Source organism: Trichechus manatus, unplaced genomic scaffold (genome assembly GCF_000243295.1).
Source record: "Trichechus manatus latirostris isolate Lorelei unplaced genomic scaffold, TriManLat1.0 scaffold00258, whole genome shotgun sequence".
Classification (NCBI taxonomy): domain Eukaryota; kingdom Metazoa; phylum Chordata; class Mammalia; order Sirenia; family Trichechidae; genus Trichechus; species Trichechus manatus.
Window position 1 is genome coordinate 141,444 of NW_004444194.1, and position 20,473 is coordinate 161,916.

The following is a 20,473-nucleotide window of genomic DNA, read 5'->3' on the forward strand; positions in this document are numbered from 1 at the left end:
ATGTCATAAAACAACATGTGTACTACTGTTTCATGAGAAACTATTTGTTCTGTAAGCCTTCACCTGAAGTACAATAAAAAAATTAAAAATAAAATAATAAAAAAAAGACCTCTTTATTCAAAAGCAAAGATGTCACTTTAAGGACTAAGGTGTGCTTGACCCTAACCGTATTGTTTTCAATCGCCTCATATGCATGTGAAACCTGGACAGTGAACAAGGAAGACCGAAGAATAATTGATGCCTTTGAATTATGGTGTTGGCAAAGAATACTGAATATACCACGGACTGCCAGAAGCACAAACGAATCTGTCTTAGAAGAAGTACAACCAGAATGCTCCTTAGAAGCAAAGGTGGCAAGATTTCCTCTCACATACTTTGGATATGTTATCAGTAGGGACCAGTCCCTGGAGAAGGACATCATGCTTGATAAAGTAGAGGGTCAGTGAAAAAGAGGAAGACCCTCCATGAGACGGATTGACACAGGGGCTGCAACAATGGGCTCAAGAATAACAAGGATTGTGAGGACGGTGAAGACGCGGCAGTGTTTCATTCTGTTGTGCATAGGGTCGCTATGAGTCGGAACCGACTCGAGGGCATTAACAACAATCTGTGAGAGAAAAAATTTGTTTATTAAAGCCATTTACTTGTGGTATTTCTGTTATAGCAGTACTAGATAACTAAGACAGGGACCAACTTAGAACTCTGATTACCAGAGGGGCCTTTGGGACCATGGTTCTTCTAGGCTGTAGAGATTTTAGGAAGAAAAATTTGGTGATGACAGAGGTCAGAGGGGCCAAGGGAGCTAGTACAGATGCTTCAGGGGCATGTTATCGTCCTGCCTGGCCAGCTGAGTTGGTTACTTCCTCTGAATTACCTGGAACAGAGACTTACTTTGATGATCCCCCAGCTAATGGAACATTGACCAAGAGCACCCAAATGAAAATCAGCATGAAAAAGATCCCAGCCAAGTGACCAGAGCTCTTAGTAACACCAAGATATCTGACCCACACTCCAAGGTCATGTTTCCTCCTGCCACTAGCTAGATAACAAATTATTCACATTTTTATTCATATATGGTATTTTTTATTTACTGAAGAGGTAAAATATTTGTGTTTCAAAGTTCAAACAGAATAAAAGAAGGAACATTGAGGATTCTCCCTCCCACCCCTGCTCCCAGACACTTAGCCCCTCCCTCTCACTCAACCAATGTTCTCTGTGTCTCCTGCACTTTTCTCTGGGTATTTTATACATATAAAGACGATATGTATATTTGTTCATTTGTCCCCCCTTTTTGCACTCGCATAGCAGCACATTATATTCACTAATGTGCATTTTGTTATTTCACTCATTACATCAGAGATTATTCCCTATCAGTCTATAAACCTCACCATTATTTTTTATGATTACATAGCATTCCATTGTGTGAATGTGCCATAAATTACATATCCAGTCTCCTCATGGTGGGCACTTTGTTTTGAATCATTTGTTAATAATAAACATTGTTACAATAAATTAGGCATATTTTATTTTCCTAATCTTTAGTACATAGTTAGGATATAGGTAAAATTCATAATTGTATATTGATATTTCCATATTTTAATAAATAGAGGCTATAACTGTTAACACTTCCACCAGCACTATAAGGCATGTGTGACTTCTCACACCCTCAGTATTACGATTATCCAATTTTTGTATCTTTGCTCATCTGAGAGGTAAAGATAGCATCTGGTACAATTTTTATTTATCTTTTATTATGAATGAAATTGAACATATTTGTCTGTGTAAGGGCCATTTGTATTTCCTTTCCTGGAGACAGTTTGTTCACGTCCTTTCCCCACTTTTCTATTAGCTTGTTGATCCATTTCTTACTGATTTGTGAGAGCTCACTATATAGTAGGGAAATTAGCTCTTTATCTTTAGACCAAAAGTTCTCAAAATTTAGCATACATCAAAATAACCTGAAGGACTTGTTATTTATTTTTAAACTTAGTAAGGGATAATTTCAAATTTCAGGTAACTTGCAAAAGTAAAAAGAACACCCTTTATCCATAGGTATATATTTTTAATTTTACCCCTATTCTCTTTATCATTTGTCTCCTCTTCTCTCCTATCCTCCTGTCTCTTCCCCTCCCTTTCCCTTCACTCTTCTCTTCTCTCGCTCTTGCTCTTGCTTTACCTCTCTCTCTCTTTCTCCTAGATAGATTGAAACGGAATTGGTGAGGTTTGGTGAGGTTTTTTTTTTTTTCCTTTGTGGCTTTTAATGATTTTCAGGGGGGGAAAGTGGGAAAATATTAATTTCTTGCTACTACCATCATCAGCAGAGCCCTGGTGGTGCAGTGGTTAAGAACTTGGCTGCTAACGAAGAGGTTGTCAGTTCTAATCCACCGGCCGCTCCTTGGAAACCCTATGGGGCAGTTTTACTCTATCCTATAGGGTCATTATAGGGTCACTATGAGTCAGAATTAACTCGATGGCAACAGGTTTTGGTTTTTGGTTTTTACCATCATCAACAGCAAAGTAATTTTCTTCCTCTAACCAAAGATCCCTTTCTAAACCTGTGAGGATTAGTGGTCAACAAAGAATAGCTGGTGCTGGGATGAGTGAGCAGAGTCCAGGGTGGGGAGTCAGATGCCTGGATTGAGTCTCCAGGTCCAGACTCTGTCACAGCACATCATGTATGGGGATGGAGGAAGGTGCTTAACATGAAGCTTCACGCCTACATGAGACTCTGTAGGATCAGTTATGTCCAAAATTCTGGAGGAAAATAAACCTTTGTGAGTTCCAGGGCTTGGCCTTGAGTAAGGATTCTCCTATCCCTCAATACTTCCAGTGGCTGAATTAATCAATCCAAGGAACTATGATAGCCCATAAATTTCTAAACATCTGAACCTGGAATCACTTACCTATGAACATCACAAATTTACCTGGCTCCTCCATTCCAAAATTTTCCATGTTAAAAAAAAAAGGCAAAGTGGTAATTATCCCACAACAGGTAAGTCTGACTGTGAACTCCTCTTTGCTGGGTCCCAGGAGGAAGACCCCGTGCTGACTGTGATCACCTACATGGGGCTAGGCCTCTCTCTCCTCTGCCTTCTTCTGGCGGCCCTCACCTTTGTCCTGTGTAAAGCCATCCAAAACACCAGCACCTCATTCCACCTGCAGCTCTCGCTCTGCCTCTTCCTAGCCCACCTTCTCTTCCTCATCGGGATTGACCGAACCGAGCCCCAGGTACTGACAGTGTCCCTAAGGACTCCCTGCCCTGCCCCAGGAGAGGCTGGGCTCATGGAGCCAGGCTGTGCTTGATCCCTTAGTCAAATGGTCTTGAGCCCCAGGAAGGTTAGAGGGGTAAGTAGTCCTGACTCAAGTAGAAAACCATTCTCTCTTGACCACTCCTCCACATACATCAGGATTATGCCCATTGGCAGGCACAGGAGAGGCCCTGGGGCACACTGACAACATGACGGCTGCTCTAGGTGACTCTCCCTGCTCCCCCAGGTGCTGTGCACCATCATCGCTGGTGCCTTACACTACCTCTACCTGGCTGCCTTCGCCTGGATGCTGCTGGAGGGCCTCCACCTTTTCCTCACTGCGAGAAACCTGACAGTGGTCAACTACTCCAGCATGAGAAGACGCATGAAGAAGCTCATGTTCCCTGTGGGCTACGGAGTCCCAGCCTTGATCGTGGCAATTTCTGCAGCATCCAGACCTCATCTTTATGGAACATCTGCCCGGTAAATGCAGATTCTACCTGTGCTTATCCTCTCCAGCTCGACCACAGCCACTACTAAAACAAATGCAGTGCTTTGGTTATGCCAGAGTATAATATCGAAAGGAAAACTAGTAAGTCCTAGGATATCTTTCTGGTGAAAGATTATAATAACTAAGGAGAATACCTTCAAATCTCTGTCCTTGAGCTAGCAAAGGACATCATTGGTTTATCTTATTTACTTCTTTATCCAAATCCTATAGGATGCTCCAATTTTTCATTTGAAAAATTAGAACTGATTTAAGTAATCAAAATAATAGCTAGTATCATAATTATGATTTACAAGGTACTTCCAGTGTTCCAGGCACTTTTCTAATCATTTTGATATGTATTAACTCATTTAAACCTCAAACAAATACTATAAAGTATATGCTGTCATTTCCCCTCTCCCCCTCACCCCACATTTTACAGATGAGTAAACTGAGGCATGACTCATTTAAGTAAATGCCCAAAGCTTCACCAGTTAGTACCTGGCAGAGCTAATAACCAAACCCAGGAATTCAGGTTCAGAGCTTGCACTCTTTTATTTTCAACTTTTTAATACTAGGTTTAATTTTTTACACCTTTATGGAGATATATTTCACATACCATAAAATTCACCCATATAAAACCTGTTCAGCATCACAGAAACATGCAAGTCTCTGTGACAAATGAGTTGTGGCTGCACTTGAGGTGCGTTGGTCAGGATTTGAACCTAAGTCTTCTGCATGGAAGGCAAGAATTCTACTACTGAATCACAACTGTACTCATTGTTGTCACATCGTCCTTTAATTCTTTAAAAAGTTTTAGTTTTAGTTCTTTTAACATATTTATGATTGCTAATTTTAAAACTTTGTCTATTAAGTCCAAAATCTGGACTCCCTCAGGGACATCTTCTGTTGGCTGATTTTTTTTCTGTGTATGTTGCATATTTTCCAGTTTCTTTGTATATCTCATAATTTTTTGTTAAAAACTGGACATTTTCGATAATATACTGAAACACCTCTGGTATCATATTCTTTCATTCTCCAACTTTTGTTTTTGTTGCTAGTTTGTTGTTTTTTGCTATATATTTTTTAAGCAATTTTCCTGGACTGAATCTGTAGTGTCAGTAATCCTGGCAGTGTGTGTCCTCTGAGTTTAGTGCTAGCTTTATTTAAGACTTGTTTTTATTTTTAATCCTGGCTTCCTAGGGATCACACTTGGGTCAGTATAATTTAGTGATCACCCAATGATTGATCAGAATATTTCCTTAAATGCATTTCTATATGTTTTGCACGGGGATCTGTGTGAGAAGAAATACTTTCAAACCTTAGGCAGTTTACAAGACAACCTTAGTTTTCACTTCCTTCTTGCACAGAGCCTCAAGGTCAGCCAGAGGTGAGAGAGACTAGAGCATTTTTTTCCTAAGTCTCTCCTGAGAATGGGCACTGCCTTGTGCATACCTGCAGCCTTTTAGGTCCCCAGGAATATGTCAGAGCTTTTCAAAGTTCCCTGTGGTCCTTTAGTTCTCCAGTATTTTCTTTTAAATTCCTGGCCAGGCTCCTGTTGGCCTCAACTGAAATCACAGCCTTTGGCAGCTGGTGATGTTGCCAGCAATTTGCTGTTGTTTTGGTAATGTCCTGCGTATAGGCTTTTTTGACTCTTGCTGGGATAAATTCAAATAGCCACCAAATTCTGAGAATAGAAGAATTCCCAGTAAGCTGAAAGTTTGGGGAAAATATTGACTGTCCTCAGGGAATAATGGTCATGCTTTTAGCAGACCTCCACGAGTGGTCAGATCTCTCTGTCGTCCACAGTACTATCAACTTTTTGCTACTGCACCGCTGAGCTAGGAGGAGAAGAATGGAAAGAGCCCCAAGTGAAAACTTCACAAACCACCCCCCATTATATTGAGGTTCAGTAGTTTCTCTTAGATAGACTATTTTCAGATCATTTTGTGATCTTGGTTAATTACTTGTTTGGCCCATATTTTTATCGTTTAGAAGGAGAGTAAGTTCACCAAGGTCCTCACTACTCCACTTAGAAAGTCAGTACCCCAGGGCTTGTACTTTTAACTACAACATTCTGCTGAAATTTATGTTCACCTACATCAACTTAGCTCTTTCCAGATATCTTTCTTGCTGCAATGTGATAGATCACTTTTGTTTGGCCTTTCTAGCCATGGTCTTGTAACTCCCACCCAAGTGATTGGGCAGGACTGTGTGATAAGGTAATTTTGGCCCACCAAAGGGACAGGTCAATTTTGCCATCCCGCTGGGTTTGAAATGAGCCACCCCAGAGGTGGGAAGGAGAAGATCCCACCACCACCAAAGAAGAACAGCCAAGAGCCAACATGTCCTTTGGACCCAGGATCTCTGCACTGAGAAGCTCCTGGAAGTGGGAGACTGAGAGAGAAAGAGAACTGTAACACTGAAGATGGTGAGAAGTGGTGGCAGGAGAGACCCAGCAGCAGACATCCAGCAGCAGAGACCTGGCAGCAGGAGATGGCATGCTGGGCTTCTCAGCCCACAGAGTGAGAAAGCTGGGTACCTTTGGGCAGAGGCCTAGAGTCAGGGAGACACGTGCCTGCGAGCACAGCTGATAAGAGGCTGTCCTGATAGAAGAGCTGTATCCTGAGTGTTCCTAAGCCTGAATTGTAACTGTTACTTCCCTAATAAGCCCCATAATTGTAAGTATTGTCTGTAAGTTCTGTGTGGCCATTGCAATGAATTATCAAACCCAGCAGAGAAGTAGGGAGTGCTGTGAGATGGACTGTTGGTGTCAAAATTGGTAAAGATGGTGAAGAAAGGAGGCATGTCTGACCTCCACCTCATAGGAATCAGCCTTGGGCTGTTGATCTTAATTCTCCTTCCCCCATATGAAGTTAGAGGAGGTCAGACACCACCCCCATGCCATTTTTACACTTGGATACTTCAGTTCTTTCTTAAATTCTTCTCAGTGTGTACTTTTCAAACACTCCATGGCCCTGAAATATCCTACAACACTAACCACTTTACCCTAATGTAGGACCAGGACTGAATTGCATTATTGTCTATCAGTAAAGCCTTGAGTAATAAACTTAAGTTATGTCTCAGTTACCACCTGTGATCATAAAAGAACCTCTGTTTTAGGCTGTTGTTAAGATCAAATTGAATAACTCAACAAAGACAAATAACCCAATTTAAAAATGGACAAAAGATTTGAATAGACATTTATCCGAAGAAACAGTACAGACAGCCAAATAGCATAGGAAAAGATGCTGAACATCATTAGTCCTTAAACCCGTTGCCGTGGAGTCGATTCCAACTCATAGTGACCCTATAGGACACAGTAAAACTGCCCCAACTGCCTCATAGGGTTTCCAAGGAGCGGCTGGTGGATTCAAACTGCTGACCTTTTGGTTAGCAGCCATAGCTCATCATAGCTCTTAACCAGTGCGCCACCAGGGCTCCTCATTAGTCCATAGGAAAATACAAATCAAAACCATAATGAGATACCACTTCATACCTATTTGTTGTTGTTAGGTGCCCTCGAGTCAGTTCCAACATATAGCGACACCCTATGCACAACAGAACGAAACACTGCCCAGTCCTCCACTACCCTCACAATCATTGCTATGGTTGAGCCCATTGCTGCAGCCACTGTGTCAATCCATCTTGTTGAGGGTCTTCCTCTTTTTTGCTGACCTTCTACTTTACCAAGCATGATATCCTTCTCCAGGGACTGGTCTCTCCTGATAACATAATCAAAGTACGTGAGCTTCCAAGGAGCATTCTGGCTGTACTTCTTCCAAAACAGATTTGTTCATTCTTTTGGCAGTCCATGCTATATTCAATATTCTTCGCCAACACCATAATTCAAAGGCATCAATTCTTCTTCAGTCTTCCTTATTCATTGTTCAGTTTTCGCATGTATATGAGGCAATTGAAAATACCATGGCTTGGGTCACGCAAACCTTAGTCCTCAAAGTGATAATTTGCTTTTTAACACTTTAAAGAGGACTTTTGCAGCAGATTTGCTCAGTGCAATACGTGATTTGATTTCTTGACTGTTGCTTCCATTGGTGTTGATTGTGGATCCAAGTAAAATGAAGTCCTTGACAACTTCAATCTTTTCTCCATTTAGTATGATATTGCTTATTGGTTCAGTTGTGAGGATTTTTATTTTCTTTATGTTAAGATATAATCCATACAGAAGGCTGTAGTCTTTGATCTTCATCAGTAAGTGCTTCACAGATAATAAAAAGTGCTGGAAAGGATGTGGAGAAATTGGAACCTCATACATTGCTTGTGGGAATGTAAAATGGTGCAGCCACTTTGGAAAACATTTTGCAGTTCCTAAAAATTATAAACACAGATTTACTATATTACCCAGAAATTCCAGTCCTAGGTATATAAACAAACAGAAAGCCCATTATCATCAAGTCGGTTCTGACTCATGGTGACCCCATGTGTTACAGAGCAAAACTGCTCCATGGTGTTTTCTTGGCTGTAATCTTTATGGAAGCATATCGTCAGGCCTTTTTTCTGTGGTGCCACTGGGTGGGTTCAAACTGCCAACCTTCAGGTTAGTACATGAGCACAAACCATTTGTGCCACCCAGGGACCTTCCTAGGTACAATCACCCCAGACAAAACATATGTCCACACAAAAACTTGTACATGAATATTCCTAGCAAAATTATTCATAATAGTCAAAAAGTGTAAATAATCTAAATGTTCATCAACTGATGAATGGATAAACAAAAGGAGGTATATCCATACAATGGAATATTATTCAGCCCTAAAAAAGAATGAGGTACTGATACATGCTACAACATGGATGAACCTTAAAAACATTATGCTAAGTGAAAGAAGCCAATCATGAAAGACCACATATTGTTTTTAATTTACATGAAATGTCCATAATAGGCAAATCCAGAAACAGATATTTGTTGCCTCAGTCTGAGCAGAGCCCCTGGCTGGTGAAGTGGTTAAGAGCTCAAGCTGCTAATCAAAAGGTCAGTAGTTGAAATCCACCAGAAGCTCCTTGGAAACCCTATGGGGCAGTTCTCTGTCCTACGGGGTTTCTATGAGTCGGAAGCGATTCGACTCAGCGGCAACGGGTTTGGTTTTTGGTTTGGGGCTGGGGTAGGTGGGAGGAAAGCTAGTTTGGGGAATGACTGCTAATGTGTACAAGGTTTCTTTTCAGCAAGTTGAAAATGTTCTAAAATTAGTTTGTGGTGATGGTTGCATAACTGTGAATATTCTAAAAACCACTGAAATGTACACTTTAAATGGATGAATTTATGGTATATGGAATAATCTCAATAATGCAATATTTTTTAATTCAGTGGATGGGTTTTGTAGCAAACAAAAAAGATTAAATTGAAAAGTGTAAGAAAGGCCCTGAAAACCATGTTAGGTTCACAGGACTCTCACATCTTTACATGTTTACACCCTCCTCCTCTGCTTCAACACTATTTAGCTCAGTAACATCCACTCAACCTTCACATCTCAGCTAAAATATAATTTTCTTGGGGAATCTTCCTTAATCATCCTATTCCATAGACCCAAAACTAAGCATGGAATCTAATGATACTTTCACATAGCCTCCCTTTTTTGTTTTATTGTTAAAATGTGTCTAATCTTGTGCCTCTTCCCTGATTGTGAGATATGAGGGGTCTAAGACCATGTGTACTTTCTTCACCACTGTATCTTCAAAGCCAACCACAGAGCATATCAAATAAGGGACACTCAATATTTGTTGAAGAATGAATGAATGGATGAATGAATGAACAAATTTACATAGCTGTTCTATATTCTCAAGGATCAATGAATTTTTAATCTCTCTTGATCAGCTGTTGGCTTCACCCAGGAAAGGGATTTATATGGAGCTTCCTTGGACCAGTCTGCGCCATCTTCTCTGTGAGTAATGACACCAGAGCATCCTTACTGTCCAGCTGAGGGTTATTAGAAGAGCAGGATTCATAAAAAGGTGACAGGAGCAGGAATGTCCCTGGATTTTCATAGGTTTAGTTTGGTTCTCTAAGACTGCTCCTCAATCTACAAACTCGAAGACTGTTACCATTGCTGTCAAGTCGATTACAGCTTATAGCCACCCCGCAGGACACAGTAGAACTGCCCCACAGGGTTTCCAAGGCAGTAAATCTTTACAGAAGCAGACTGCCACATCTTTCTCCCAGGGAGCTGCTGGTGGGTTTGTACCACCAACCTTCCGGTTAGCAGTCGAGTTCTTAACCACTGAGCCACTAGGGCTCCTATCAAAGACTGTTACTAAATATAAAAACCACTTAAGTATGGAATTGGTGGTTTATAGACTAGGGTGAATAGGTATCAGGTTTGAAATTTTATTCAATAAACCTGTGGTTTCCCAAAGGTCAATTTAGCTTTCTTTCTGATGACCTTCTGGATTTTGAAAAACAAACTCTCGTCCCTCAACAATGATGTGTCCACACTTCAGAACACAAGGTAAGATGAAGAAGAGGGCACACAACCCCATAGACATGTGTGCTCCAAAGGGCAAAGCCATGTGCCTCGGCAGCTCCTCATATCCTTCTCAGAGTAAGCAGATGCAGAAGAATCCTATGGCAGCCAGCTCAGATTCAGTGTTCTGCTGCTGACATTCCAGCCAAAATGTTCTGTCCATCTATAATCCAAGCTTGTGACCCCCTCAACAACAAGGAATTGAACAAAAATTGACATTGGTTGATAAACGCATTTTGAACTTTTGTCAGTCCTATGACAAAGTTCAAAGCACATTTATTTATTCAGGAAGCATTTAGGACAATGCATGAATGTTCCCATGACTCAGCTTGCACTTTCATACCTCACCTTCAGTTCAGGCTCCTTCTTGGCCCTCATCAGTTCCTCCATCTGGAAAAATCCTAAAACCAAACCAAACCCATTGCCATTGATCAATTCCGACTCATGGAGACCCCATATGTTACAAATTAGAACTGAGCTCCCTAGAGTTTTTGTGACTAAGTCATTATGAGTCGGGAAACTCAATGGCACACAAGAATCTGTATGGGAGCATATCGCCAGGCCTTTCTTCAGGGCCACTGTGGGTTCAAACCACTATCTTTCAATTAGTAGTTGAGTGCAGTTTGTGCCACCCAGTGAAAAATCCTATTCAATAACAAATCCTCTAAAACGCTTGGAATTCCTTTGCTCCAGGCACCCTTGTACAAAATCAATGCCCTTTCCTATAGGTTCCTATCACTATCCTTCCCAAATATTGCACATCATTGTTTGGTTGGATTAGTCATTTGACCAGAACTCTATGAAAACAGAAATCTCATCTTTTTTGTTTTTAATACCCAAACCCTAGCACAGATCTGAGTGCCCATCACGGACACAGTAATGTCAGTTAAATAATTTAAGGAGCTTCATGGAACGTCACAATTGTTTTGAAACCCACATGATGAAGTGTCACTACCCTCCTCAGTCCAAGTCAAAATGTCCTGAAAACAAACGGCTTTTCCTTTGGGGGAATCAGTGAAAGTGAAAACCAAGGCTGATCACAACTCAGTCTGAGAACTCACCACTAGGGGAGAGGGAGTGTTGCTAGAGGTGACCACAGGGTGGAGATGATAATGACCTTGATTTTGATGCTCTGAGTGCATCACCGGGATCATTTCTCTCCCCTCCCAGGATGCTGACGTTTAAAGCGACAGCTCAGCTCTTCATCCTGGGCTGCACCTGGTGTCTGGGCATCCTGCAGGTGGGCCCAGCTGCCCAGGTCATGGCCTATCTCTTCACCATCATCAACAGCCTGCAGGGTGTCTTCATCTTTCTGGTGTACTGCCTCCTCAGCCAGCAGGTACCACTGCCCAGTTTCCACCAAAGACTATTCTTGTCCTCACCCCTCTCAGTGAGCTGACCCTCAGCATTTGCCTCTGCAGGTCCAGGAGCAATACAGGAAATGGTTCATAGGGATTAGGAGATTGAGAGAGGAGTCTGAGATGTACACGCTGTCCAGCAGGGTCTTGCCTGATGCCTCCAAACCCAACTTGGTAAGACCATGCATTGTTCTTCCCCAGAGTACTTCACTAACTGATCCACTCAAGGAGCACATGTCAATCACATTGGGTAATCTGGATCTACAACAGGTGATGCCCTAGGATGGCTCATAATTGGTTTACTCCTTGACTCATTGAAGGCATTTTTCTCCATTAACAATGGTCTCAGTTTAAGTTTGTTTAAAAAGACATTTGTTGCTCTTACTCGTTAGGGAACTGTGTTCATCCTGACTCCTGCACAACAACATTCTTATTCAACCCCTAGTACATGCTATGCATGGTGCCATATATTGTTCAGTTCTATTTGCAAGAGAAAATCCTTACTTTTAGAGGTTCTGGTGAACTAAGTAAGCAGGAATCAGTGATGTGAAACACTGACGCTCAATATTCTCAGAGCCACGTTAGTCTATGCTTTTCCTCTACACTCACTTCTATTTCATAGTTACTCAGCACCATCCCACAAAAAAAAAGGGGGTACGGTATACCTATTTATGAAGTAAAAGGAAATAAGTGTTAACTGAGATTTGAGATGTCCTCAGCAAGTCTGCCTGGTATTTTCAACACCCTCTACCCACTGCAAAACCAGGAAGAAAAAACATAACAGCGTGAGATAATTCGTGGCAACTATTGCTAATGACCAACCTTTATTTGTTTAGATTTACAACGTTCTTTTACCTATGTTTTCCCACCTCTTCTTCCATCTTCCCTACTATAAGTGTGATTATTATCCCATTTGATTGATGAGGAAAGTAACACTCATGAGATTTATGTGAATTGTGCAGGGTCTCTTCAGTCAATGAGTTTAAACCCCTCTAAGCCTTCCTCCTAATTTAAAGGAGCCCATCACTCTGCCAGGCCACTCTTCTGCATCTCTCTCATCAACTTGTTCACTCAACTTCCACAATCACTGGTTCCAACACTGATTCTTCTATTCCCCCTCCCCGCTCACCTGCTCAGCAAATGTTCTTACCACCTATTTCACAGAGAAAATTCAAGTCATTAAGATGACACTTTGAGAACTCCATGCTCTCAATAATACCAGCCAAACATCAGTATCCAGCCTCTCCACATTCCCATCAGTACCATAGGCACAATGTCCTTTCTCCTAAGGCAATGCTTCCACTTGCCGTTTGGATCCCGTAATTCATGCCTTCTCAATATCCTTATATAATGCTTCATACATTCATTCTCTCAGATATAGATATATACCCCTCTTCCCATTTATGTTTCATCTTACAAACAGATAGTACTTGGCCCTACATCCTTTTCCAGTTACCAGTCAAAAGTTGGCTTTTCTGTCTCCATTTCCTTGCCTCCCGTTCATTCCCTCGGCCCGTGGAAATATGGCCTCTTTCCCCATCATTCCACCAAAACCAATCTCTATTAGGTCTACAATGATTTCCATGTCCCTAAATGTCCTCTCATCGACTTCTAACACTATTAATTACTCCTTCTTCCTGCAACATCCCATCCTCATTCCTTCTACATTCTTCTAATACACCCCTCCATGTCTTTCGTTCCATTGTCACATCTCCTTCCCAGTCTCTTGCTCTCCTGCCTCCCTCTATCCCTTATAAGAACCCTTGTGATTACATTGGGTCACTTGAATAAGCCAAGATGATCTTCTCACCTCAGGATGCTTAATTACATCTGCAAAGTGTCTTCAAGTCCTTACATTCACAGGTTCTGGGGATTAGGATATGGACATCTTGGGGGACCACTAATTTGTCTACCACACCTATCATATATAGGCTTGGTTAACCTAGTGTAGCACTATCAAAATCTGTCTCATATTATAAACATTTGAAAAAATATCTCCTCAACCCCACCATGCTCCTGCAGAGATGATATACACATTGAGGGAAAGATACAGTATTTTCTGTCTAAAGAAATAGAGTATGGTATCAGATATAGTCAATGAAGACTTTTAAAATTCAAGTGATCTGATCCAATATTTCTACTATCTATGCTGCAAGGAACCAAACAAATCCGTTGCTTAATGTAATTTTATCTTCTATGCCCTCTTTTATGGCTCCATACATAAAGCAAAGGTCTCTGAGTGGCACAAATGATTTGCACTCGCCTACGAACTGTGAGGTTGGTGTTTCGAACCCACCCAGTGGCACCACAGAAGAAAGGCCTAGCAATCTACTTACATAAAAGAGTACAGCCAAGGGGGTCTGGGGACCATGGTTTCAGGGAACATCTAGGTCAATTGGCATAACAAAGTTTATTAAGAAAATGTTCTGCATCCCACTTTGGTGAGTGGCGTCTGGGGTCTTAAAAGCTAGCATGTGGCCATCTAAGATGCATCAATTGGTCCCAACCCACCTGGACCAAAGAAGAATGAAAAACACCAAAGAAACAGGGAAAGTATTGGCCCAAGCGACAGATAGGGCCACATAAACCGGAGATTGCTTCAGCCTGAGACCAGAACTAGATGGTGCCCGGCTACCACCAATGACCACCCCGACAGGGAACACAACAGAGAGTCCCTGACGGAGCAGGACAAAAGTGGGGTGCAGAACTCAAATTCTAGTAAAAAGACCAGACTTAATGGTTTGACTGAGACTGGAGGGACCCTGGAAGACATGGCCCCCTGACTCTCTGTTAGTGCAAAACTAAAACCATACCCTAGGCTAACTCTTCAGACAAAGATTAGACTAGACTATGGGACATAAAATGATACTTATGAAGATTGTGCTTCTTAGCTCAAGTAAACACGAGACTAAATGAGCAGCTCCTGTTTGGAGGTGAGATGAGAAGGCAGAGAGGGTCAAGAGCTGGTTGAATGGACACAGGAAATCCGAGGCGGAAAGGAGGAGTGTGCTGTCACAGTATAGGGAGAGCAACTAGGGTCACGTAACTATGTATAAATTTTTGTATGTGAGACTAACTTGTATTCTAAACTTCACTTAAGGCACAACAATAAAATAAAAAAGAGTACAGCCAAGAAAACCTTATGGAGCAGTTCCACTCTGTAACACATGTCGACTCGACAGCAACAGGTTTTTTGGTACATAAAGCAACGTTTGGCAAACCCTGAAGCAGAGGTATCAGGACATACATATTGAAACATGCTGATCACTTTTGTCCCACATTTAATTGCTCTTATCTTCTGTAGCTTGAGGCTTAGGAAACATCAGGGAGGTGAGACTTCTAAGAAAGACCACCATCTAGCAAAATGCAATCTGACATGGCCTCTTGAGCTTAGCCTGACAAATCCAGCTGGCAAGGAAATTATGTAATTAGAAGACTTCTTAAATTTCATAGTTCCTTTTTCAAAGGGGACTTAAAATTTATCTTTCTATAGTCTTATATATCATTTCTAAAACTTATCTTTCAGGTTAATTAGAAAGCTCTTCTGAACTACATCTTTTGTCCCATGGAAAATTGGAAATGCCATTCTTTGAGCCATGAAGTAGGAAAAAAACGACTTTGTTGTGTGTTTCTCCAAGAAATTTATCATGTCAGCAACATGAAGGAAGTCATGGAGGACACGTCTGACACCCAATTCCTGCAGAATCTGGACTTTTCTGTGCCCTACACTGTGTTCAGCAAACTCTCAGCATATAGAGGGCAAGGTATGGCTCAATTCCGTGCTCACCTTGAGTTAAGCTCTATTCTACAGCCCCTCCCCTTCCTACAAAGACTCTTCTAGATGCTGAAAGTCTATAAGCAGGAAAAGCAGCCTCAAAGAACTTTTATACAAACAACACCCAAAAGGACTAGAATGTTCACACCACTGTCTAGATTTCTTCATTTCTTTGTTCTCTGTTTCTATTTTGTTTTCAGTCATTCAAAAATGTTAATTACTTGCCATCTTCAAGGCAGGATTCATTGTTCCTGCCTTCATGGAGCTTTCAGGGGGAAATAAAGTGATACTTGCATCTAGAGTTGATTCAGGGGCCAAAAAATTCCTTTAAAAGGAGTCCCTACAACTGGGCGATTGAAGTATAAACCATTTCACCCGCACTATCTTCTTTCATCGTTACATCAAGATGCAGAAATTTTCTAAACCCAGACCAGGAATGTGCACCGAGCTTCATCTCAAAGGAATGACTTGCAGGACTCCTAAGTGTCCTGATCAAATGCCGTTTCCACTGCGCATTACTGCTTTCCTGGAAGAGCAATGCCATACGACCATGAAGCCTGGAAAATGCACACATAGGGTTATGGACTGAAAGTCTAAAAATTAAAAAACAAAATTATTAAAATGAAGGGAAATACATGTGATTTCAAGAATTATGACCTCCAGGTAAGGGACACCGTCTTAATCAATAGAACCAAAAAGAAAAGGCAATGAAGTAAACCCCTGAAATGTTTTCCTGCAACAAATCTTAAAGCTTCGAAATGGCAAACAACACAAATTTTGAAGTCAAGAAATGAAAAATATATACATTACATGACAAAAGATTAATATTAGGAGCATAGAATTAATTTAAGGAGCCCTAGTAGCACAATGATTAAACACTCGGCTGCTAACCAAAAGGTCTACAGCTCGAACTCGCCAGCGGCTCCACGTGAGAAAAAGACTTGGTGATCTTCTCCCATAAAGATAGCAGCGTAGGCAGGACACGCTATGAGGCAGTTCTACTCTGTCCTGTAGGGTTGCTATGAGTCGGAATCAACTTGACACCACACAACAACACAGAATTATCTAAGAAATTAGAAATAATTTCTAAAAATTTAAAAAGCAACCAACAAATTAGAAAAATTTAGAAAAGATATAAATAGGTTATTCTTGGGAAACAAAAAGGCAAATGGCCAATAAACACATAAGACAATGCTTATCCTCACTAGTAATCAGGAAAATCAATATCACTAGAACAAAATTCTATCAGATTAGCAAAAACTGAGCAATTGGACAATATTTAAAGTTGATTTCACTGTAGAAAATGGGTATTCCCATATGGTGTTAAGACATTGATACAGCCACTTAAGACAGCAATTTGAAAGTATCTATTAAAATTTAACATGCACAGAGCTTATCACCCAGAGATTACAGTGGTCTTTATCTATCCCAGAGAAAAACCCACATGCTCACAGGAAGACGTGCACAAGAACACTTATCACAGCAATATTTTCAAGATTACAAAACACCTAAACATCCACCAATATGGAAGAGCAAAATAAAATATGGTATTTATATGGAATATAGTATTATACAGTGATGTGAAAAGTGTGAAGTATATCAATCTGTACTTTTTTATGGATTTTTATACTTAGAGACAGAAAAATCTCCAAGACACATTATCAAGTGCAAAAAGCAAGCTCAAATACCCTGTAGTATGGTTCAATTTATGCTAAAGACAAAAACAATTATAATACATTATACGTTTTATGGGTTCTCATCAAAAAGTTGGACATAGAACTACCATATGACCCAGAAATCCCAATACTGGGTATATACCCAGAAGTGAAAGCAGGTAGGCAAACAGAAATCTATACACCAATGTTCATTACAGCACTTCTCACAATAGCCAAAAGGTGGAAACCAAAATGTCCATCAACAGATGAATGGATTTTAAAAATGTGGTATACTACTCAACCATAAGGAGAAATGAAGTCCTGATGCATGGCACAACATGGATGAACCTTGAAAACATCATGCTGAGTGAAATAAGTCAGTCACAAAAGGACAAATATTGTATGATCTCACTTATATGAAATAAGCAAATATATAGAAAACAAAGATTATTAGTGGTTACCGGGGGTAGGAGGGAAGGGGAAAGGGGGAGTTTTTGTGATAGTGAGAATGGTTCAATGTTACTGAATTATACATGTAGACATGGTTAAAGATGGCATATACTTTGTTACATATTTTCACCACAATAAAAATTTTTCTAAAGACTGGGTTATGAAAAAAACATAACTTCCATCACGCTCACACTTTCTTGCTCTCTCCCACACACACATCCCTTTCATCATGCCCGAGTTTAAGAAGACATCCTGAGGCTGACCCAGATGCTTGAGAATATCAACTGCCTATGATTAAACTCATGAAAGCCAGGCACTGTGTTCTTCACTCTGAGTAGAGACTGCTGGGTAGTGATGAATCTCAAAGGTAGCAGCCTCAACCCTACTTGGGCAAAAAGCAATAGCCCACAGACCTGGTCAAGCAGGACACCTGCAACCCAATGACTCAGAGACATGCACACCCCACTTGGGAGCACATGCCCCAATACCAATTCATGTGTTCATTTAACAACCATGTTGAAAGCTTATTTTCTGTCCAGCACAATGCTAGGCCTAAAGTCAGTCATACTAAACAAGTATGGTTTGGTCTCTGTGGTCTCAGGGAATTTAAAAGAGGATGAAGCCCAATAAACCATTACAAAAAGCAGTGTGGTTAGGAAGTAGGATTTAGGAAGAACGCTATTCCCAAACTTCATGCTTCCACCTTGGATGTAGAAAGCTGCTAGGCATTGCTGCCACCCTAGTAACAAGAAAAAACTGGGTAATTGACAAAACTGTTTTCTTGAACCATCAGAGAGCTGAGGTTACAGGCAACCATCTCGCCTGAATTCTAGGGAATGAAAGACTAATGTGAGTGTTGGCTCACCTATAGCAAAGCCCATTGTGGGCTGGTGTGAGGGCAGAGAACCCCCAGGAGCCTCAGACACAAAGGAGTTCTCATCCACTTGCAGGGTCTTCTTGGGCCTCCACCAGGTGCTCATGAGCAAGATTGGGTGGCAGGGCTGGTGACTGGATAGTCTTCCTCAGCTAGACCCAAAAGTTCATTAAGTACATGTTCTATCTTCCAAGTTACCACAATGTTTTGAAATGGCCCCACCACCACATGACCCAGGAGCCCTTTATTGAACCCTAACTAGCACTTTCTGCAGTTTTCCAGCCACTGTTTCCTCATCCCTTTTACAGTTTCTTTCTGCCCAGTTCCAAGGTCAATGCCTCATTTTCAGTTTTTGTCATAGCAGCACCCTATTTCTGATATTGTGTATCAGTTAATGTTGCATAAAAGAACCACCCCAAAACTTAGTGGATTAAAATAGCCAGTTTATGTGCTCATAATTCTGAGTCAGCAATTTGGGCTCAACTCAGCTGGGCAGTTCTTCTGGTGGTCTCACATGCGGTCACTTATGCTGCTTCAGCCACTTATGGTGGCTTGCCGTCGGCTAGATGGTCTAAGACGGCCTCACTCACGTCTGGTCGTTGGTGCTGGATGTCAGAGGGGCTCCTCCCTCCATATGGCCTCTCATCCTTGAGGAAGCTAGCCCAGCTAACCCTTGCTGTGAAGAGTCTAGCCACATAATGAGAATGTTCCCACACTTCGAAGGATGTAACCAATGTCACTGAAAAATTTGTGTAGAAATTGTTGAACGGGAATCTAAAGTACTGTGTAAACCTTCACCTAAAACACAATAAAATATTATTTTAAAAAATTCAAATCACAGCTAAAAGCGGGCAAACCCAAATGTGACTTCTGCTTGTGTCATGTTTGTAAATGTTCCATTGGCCAAAGCAAGTCACACAATCAAGTTCATTTTCAAGAGGTAGAGAAATAAACCTCACCTCTTGACAGGAGCAGCAAAGTCATATTGCAAAGAGATGCACAAAGAGTGATGGAATTATTGTTCCCACAAATGCAACTATCTACTGCACCATCATTACTCATCAGAAAAATGCAAATTAAAACGAGAAACCATGACACACACTATTATAGTTAAAATTATATTGGCTGACAATACCACATGTTGACAAGGGTGTGGAGCAAATGAAATTTTCTTTCACTGATGAAGTATAAATTGTTTCCACCACTTTGGAAAATCATTTGGCAGTATCTACTAGAGCTAAAGATATGACTACCCAATGACCCAGCAATTCTGCTTCTAGATTTATACACAAGAGAAATGAGCACATATGTCCATAATAAGACTTGCACAAGAACACTCACATCAACTTTATCCATAATAGCAAAACCTGTTAAGAACCCAAATGGCCATAAACAAAAGAATGGATTTTTTTTTTATTGTGGGAATACTACACAGCAATAAAGAAAGAATAAACTACTGATAGATGCAACAGAGATAAATCTCACACTGTATCAAGTGGAAATAAAAAGACACAAAAAGTCATACTGCATGGTTCCATTTCTATGAACAGAAAAACTAATCTATTGTGATAGAAGTCAAAATAGTAGTTACCTCTGGGGAGAGGGTTATTGGCTGGGGAATGGTAAAAGAAAACCTTCTGAGATGATGAAAGTATTTTATATCTTGATCTCGGTGGTGGTTAAATGGTCATGTTGTTGTTAGGTGCCATTGAGACAGAACCAACTCACAGCAACCCTATGTACAACAGAACAAAACACTGCCTGGTCCTGCACCATCCTCACAATCATTGTTATGCTTAAGCCCACTGTTGCAGCCACTGTGTCAATCCATCTCGTCAAGGGTCTTCCTCTTTTTCCCTGACCCTCTATTTTACCAAGCATGATGTCCTTCTCCAGGGACTGATCCCTGCTGATAACATGTCCAAAGTATGTGAGACGTAGTCTCACAATCCTTGCTTCTAAGGAGCATTCTGGTCATACTTCTTCCAAGACAGATTTGTTCATTCCATGGTATATTCACTATTCTCCAACACCACAATTCAAAGGCGTCAAATCTTCTTCTGTCTTCCTTATTCATCATCTAGCTTCTGCATGCATATGAGGTGATTGAAAACACCATGGCTTGTGTCAGGCACACCTTAGTCTTCAAG

The 20,473-nt window shown here is 41.0% G+C and overlaps 1 protein-coding gene across 6 annotated transcripts in view; it reads left to right on the forward strand.

The window, feature by feature from the left end:
* ADGRE2 (adhesion G protein-coupled receptor E2) overlaps nt 1-17,231 on the forward strand; it is a 50,324-nt gene extending 33,093 nt beyond the window's left edge. For 4 of the 6 annotated variants that reach the window (XM_023724720.1, XM_012559522.2, XM_023724717.1 and 1 more), the window contains 7 exons: nt 3,031-3,228; nt 3,496-3,731; nt 9,566-9,632; nt 10,105-10,196; nt 11,382-11,550; nt 11,633-11,743; nt 15,096-17,231. In XM_023724720.1, the coding sequence (XP_023580488.1) occupies nt 3,031-3,228; nt 3,496-3,731; nt 9,566-9,632; nt 10,105-10,196; nt 11,382-11,550; nt 11,633-11,743; nt 15,096-15,104 (882 nt within the window). In that variant the 3' untranslated portion in view covers nt 15,105-17,231. The remainder of the gene's footprint in view (nt 1-3,030; nt 3,229-3,495; nt 3,732-9,565; nt 9,633-10,104; nt 10,197-11,381; nt 11,551-11,632; nt 11,744-15,095) is intronic. The other 2 variants (XM_023724718.1, XM_023724721.1) reach the window with 2 other exon arrangements.
* Nucleotides 17,232-20,473: the final 3,242 nt, after the last annotated feature.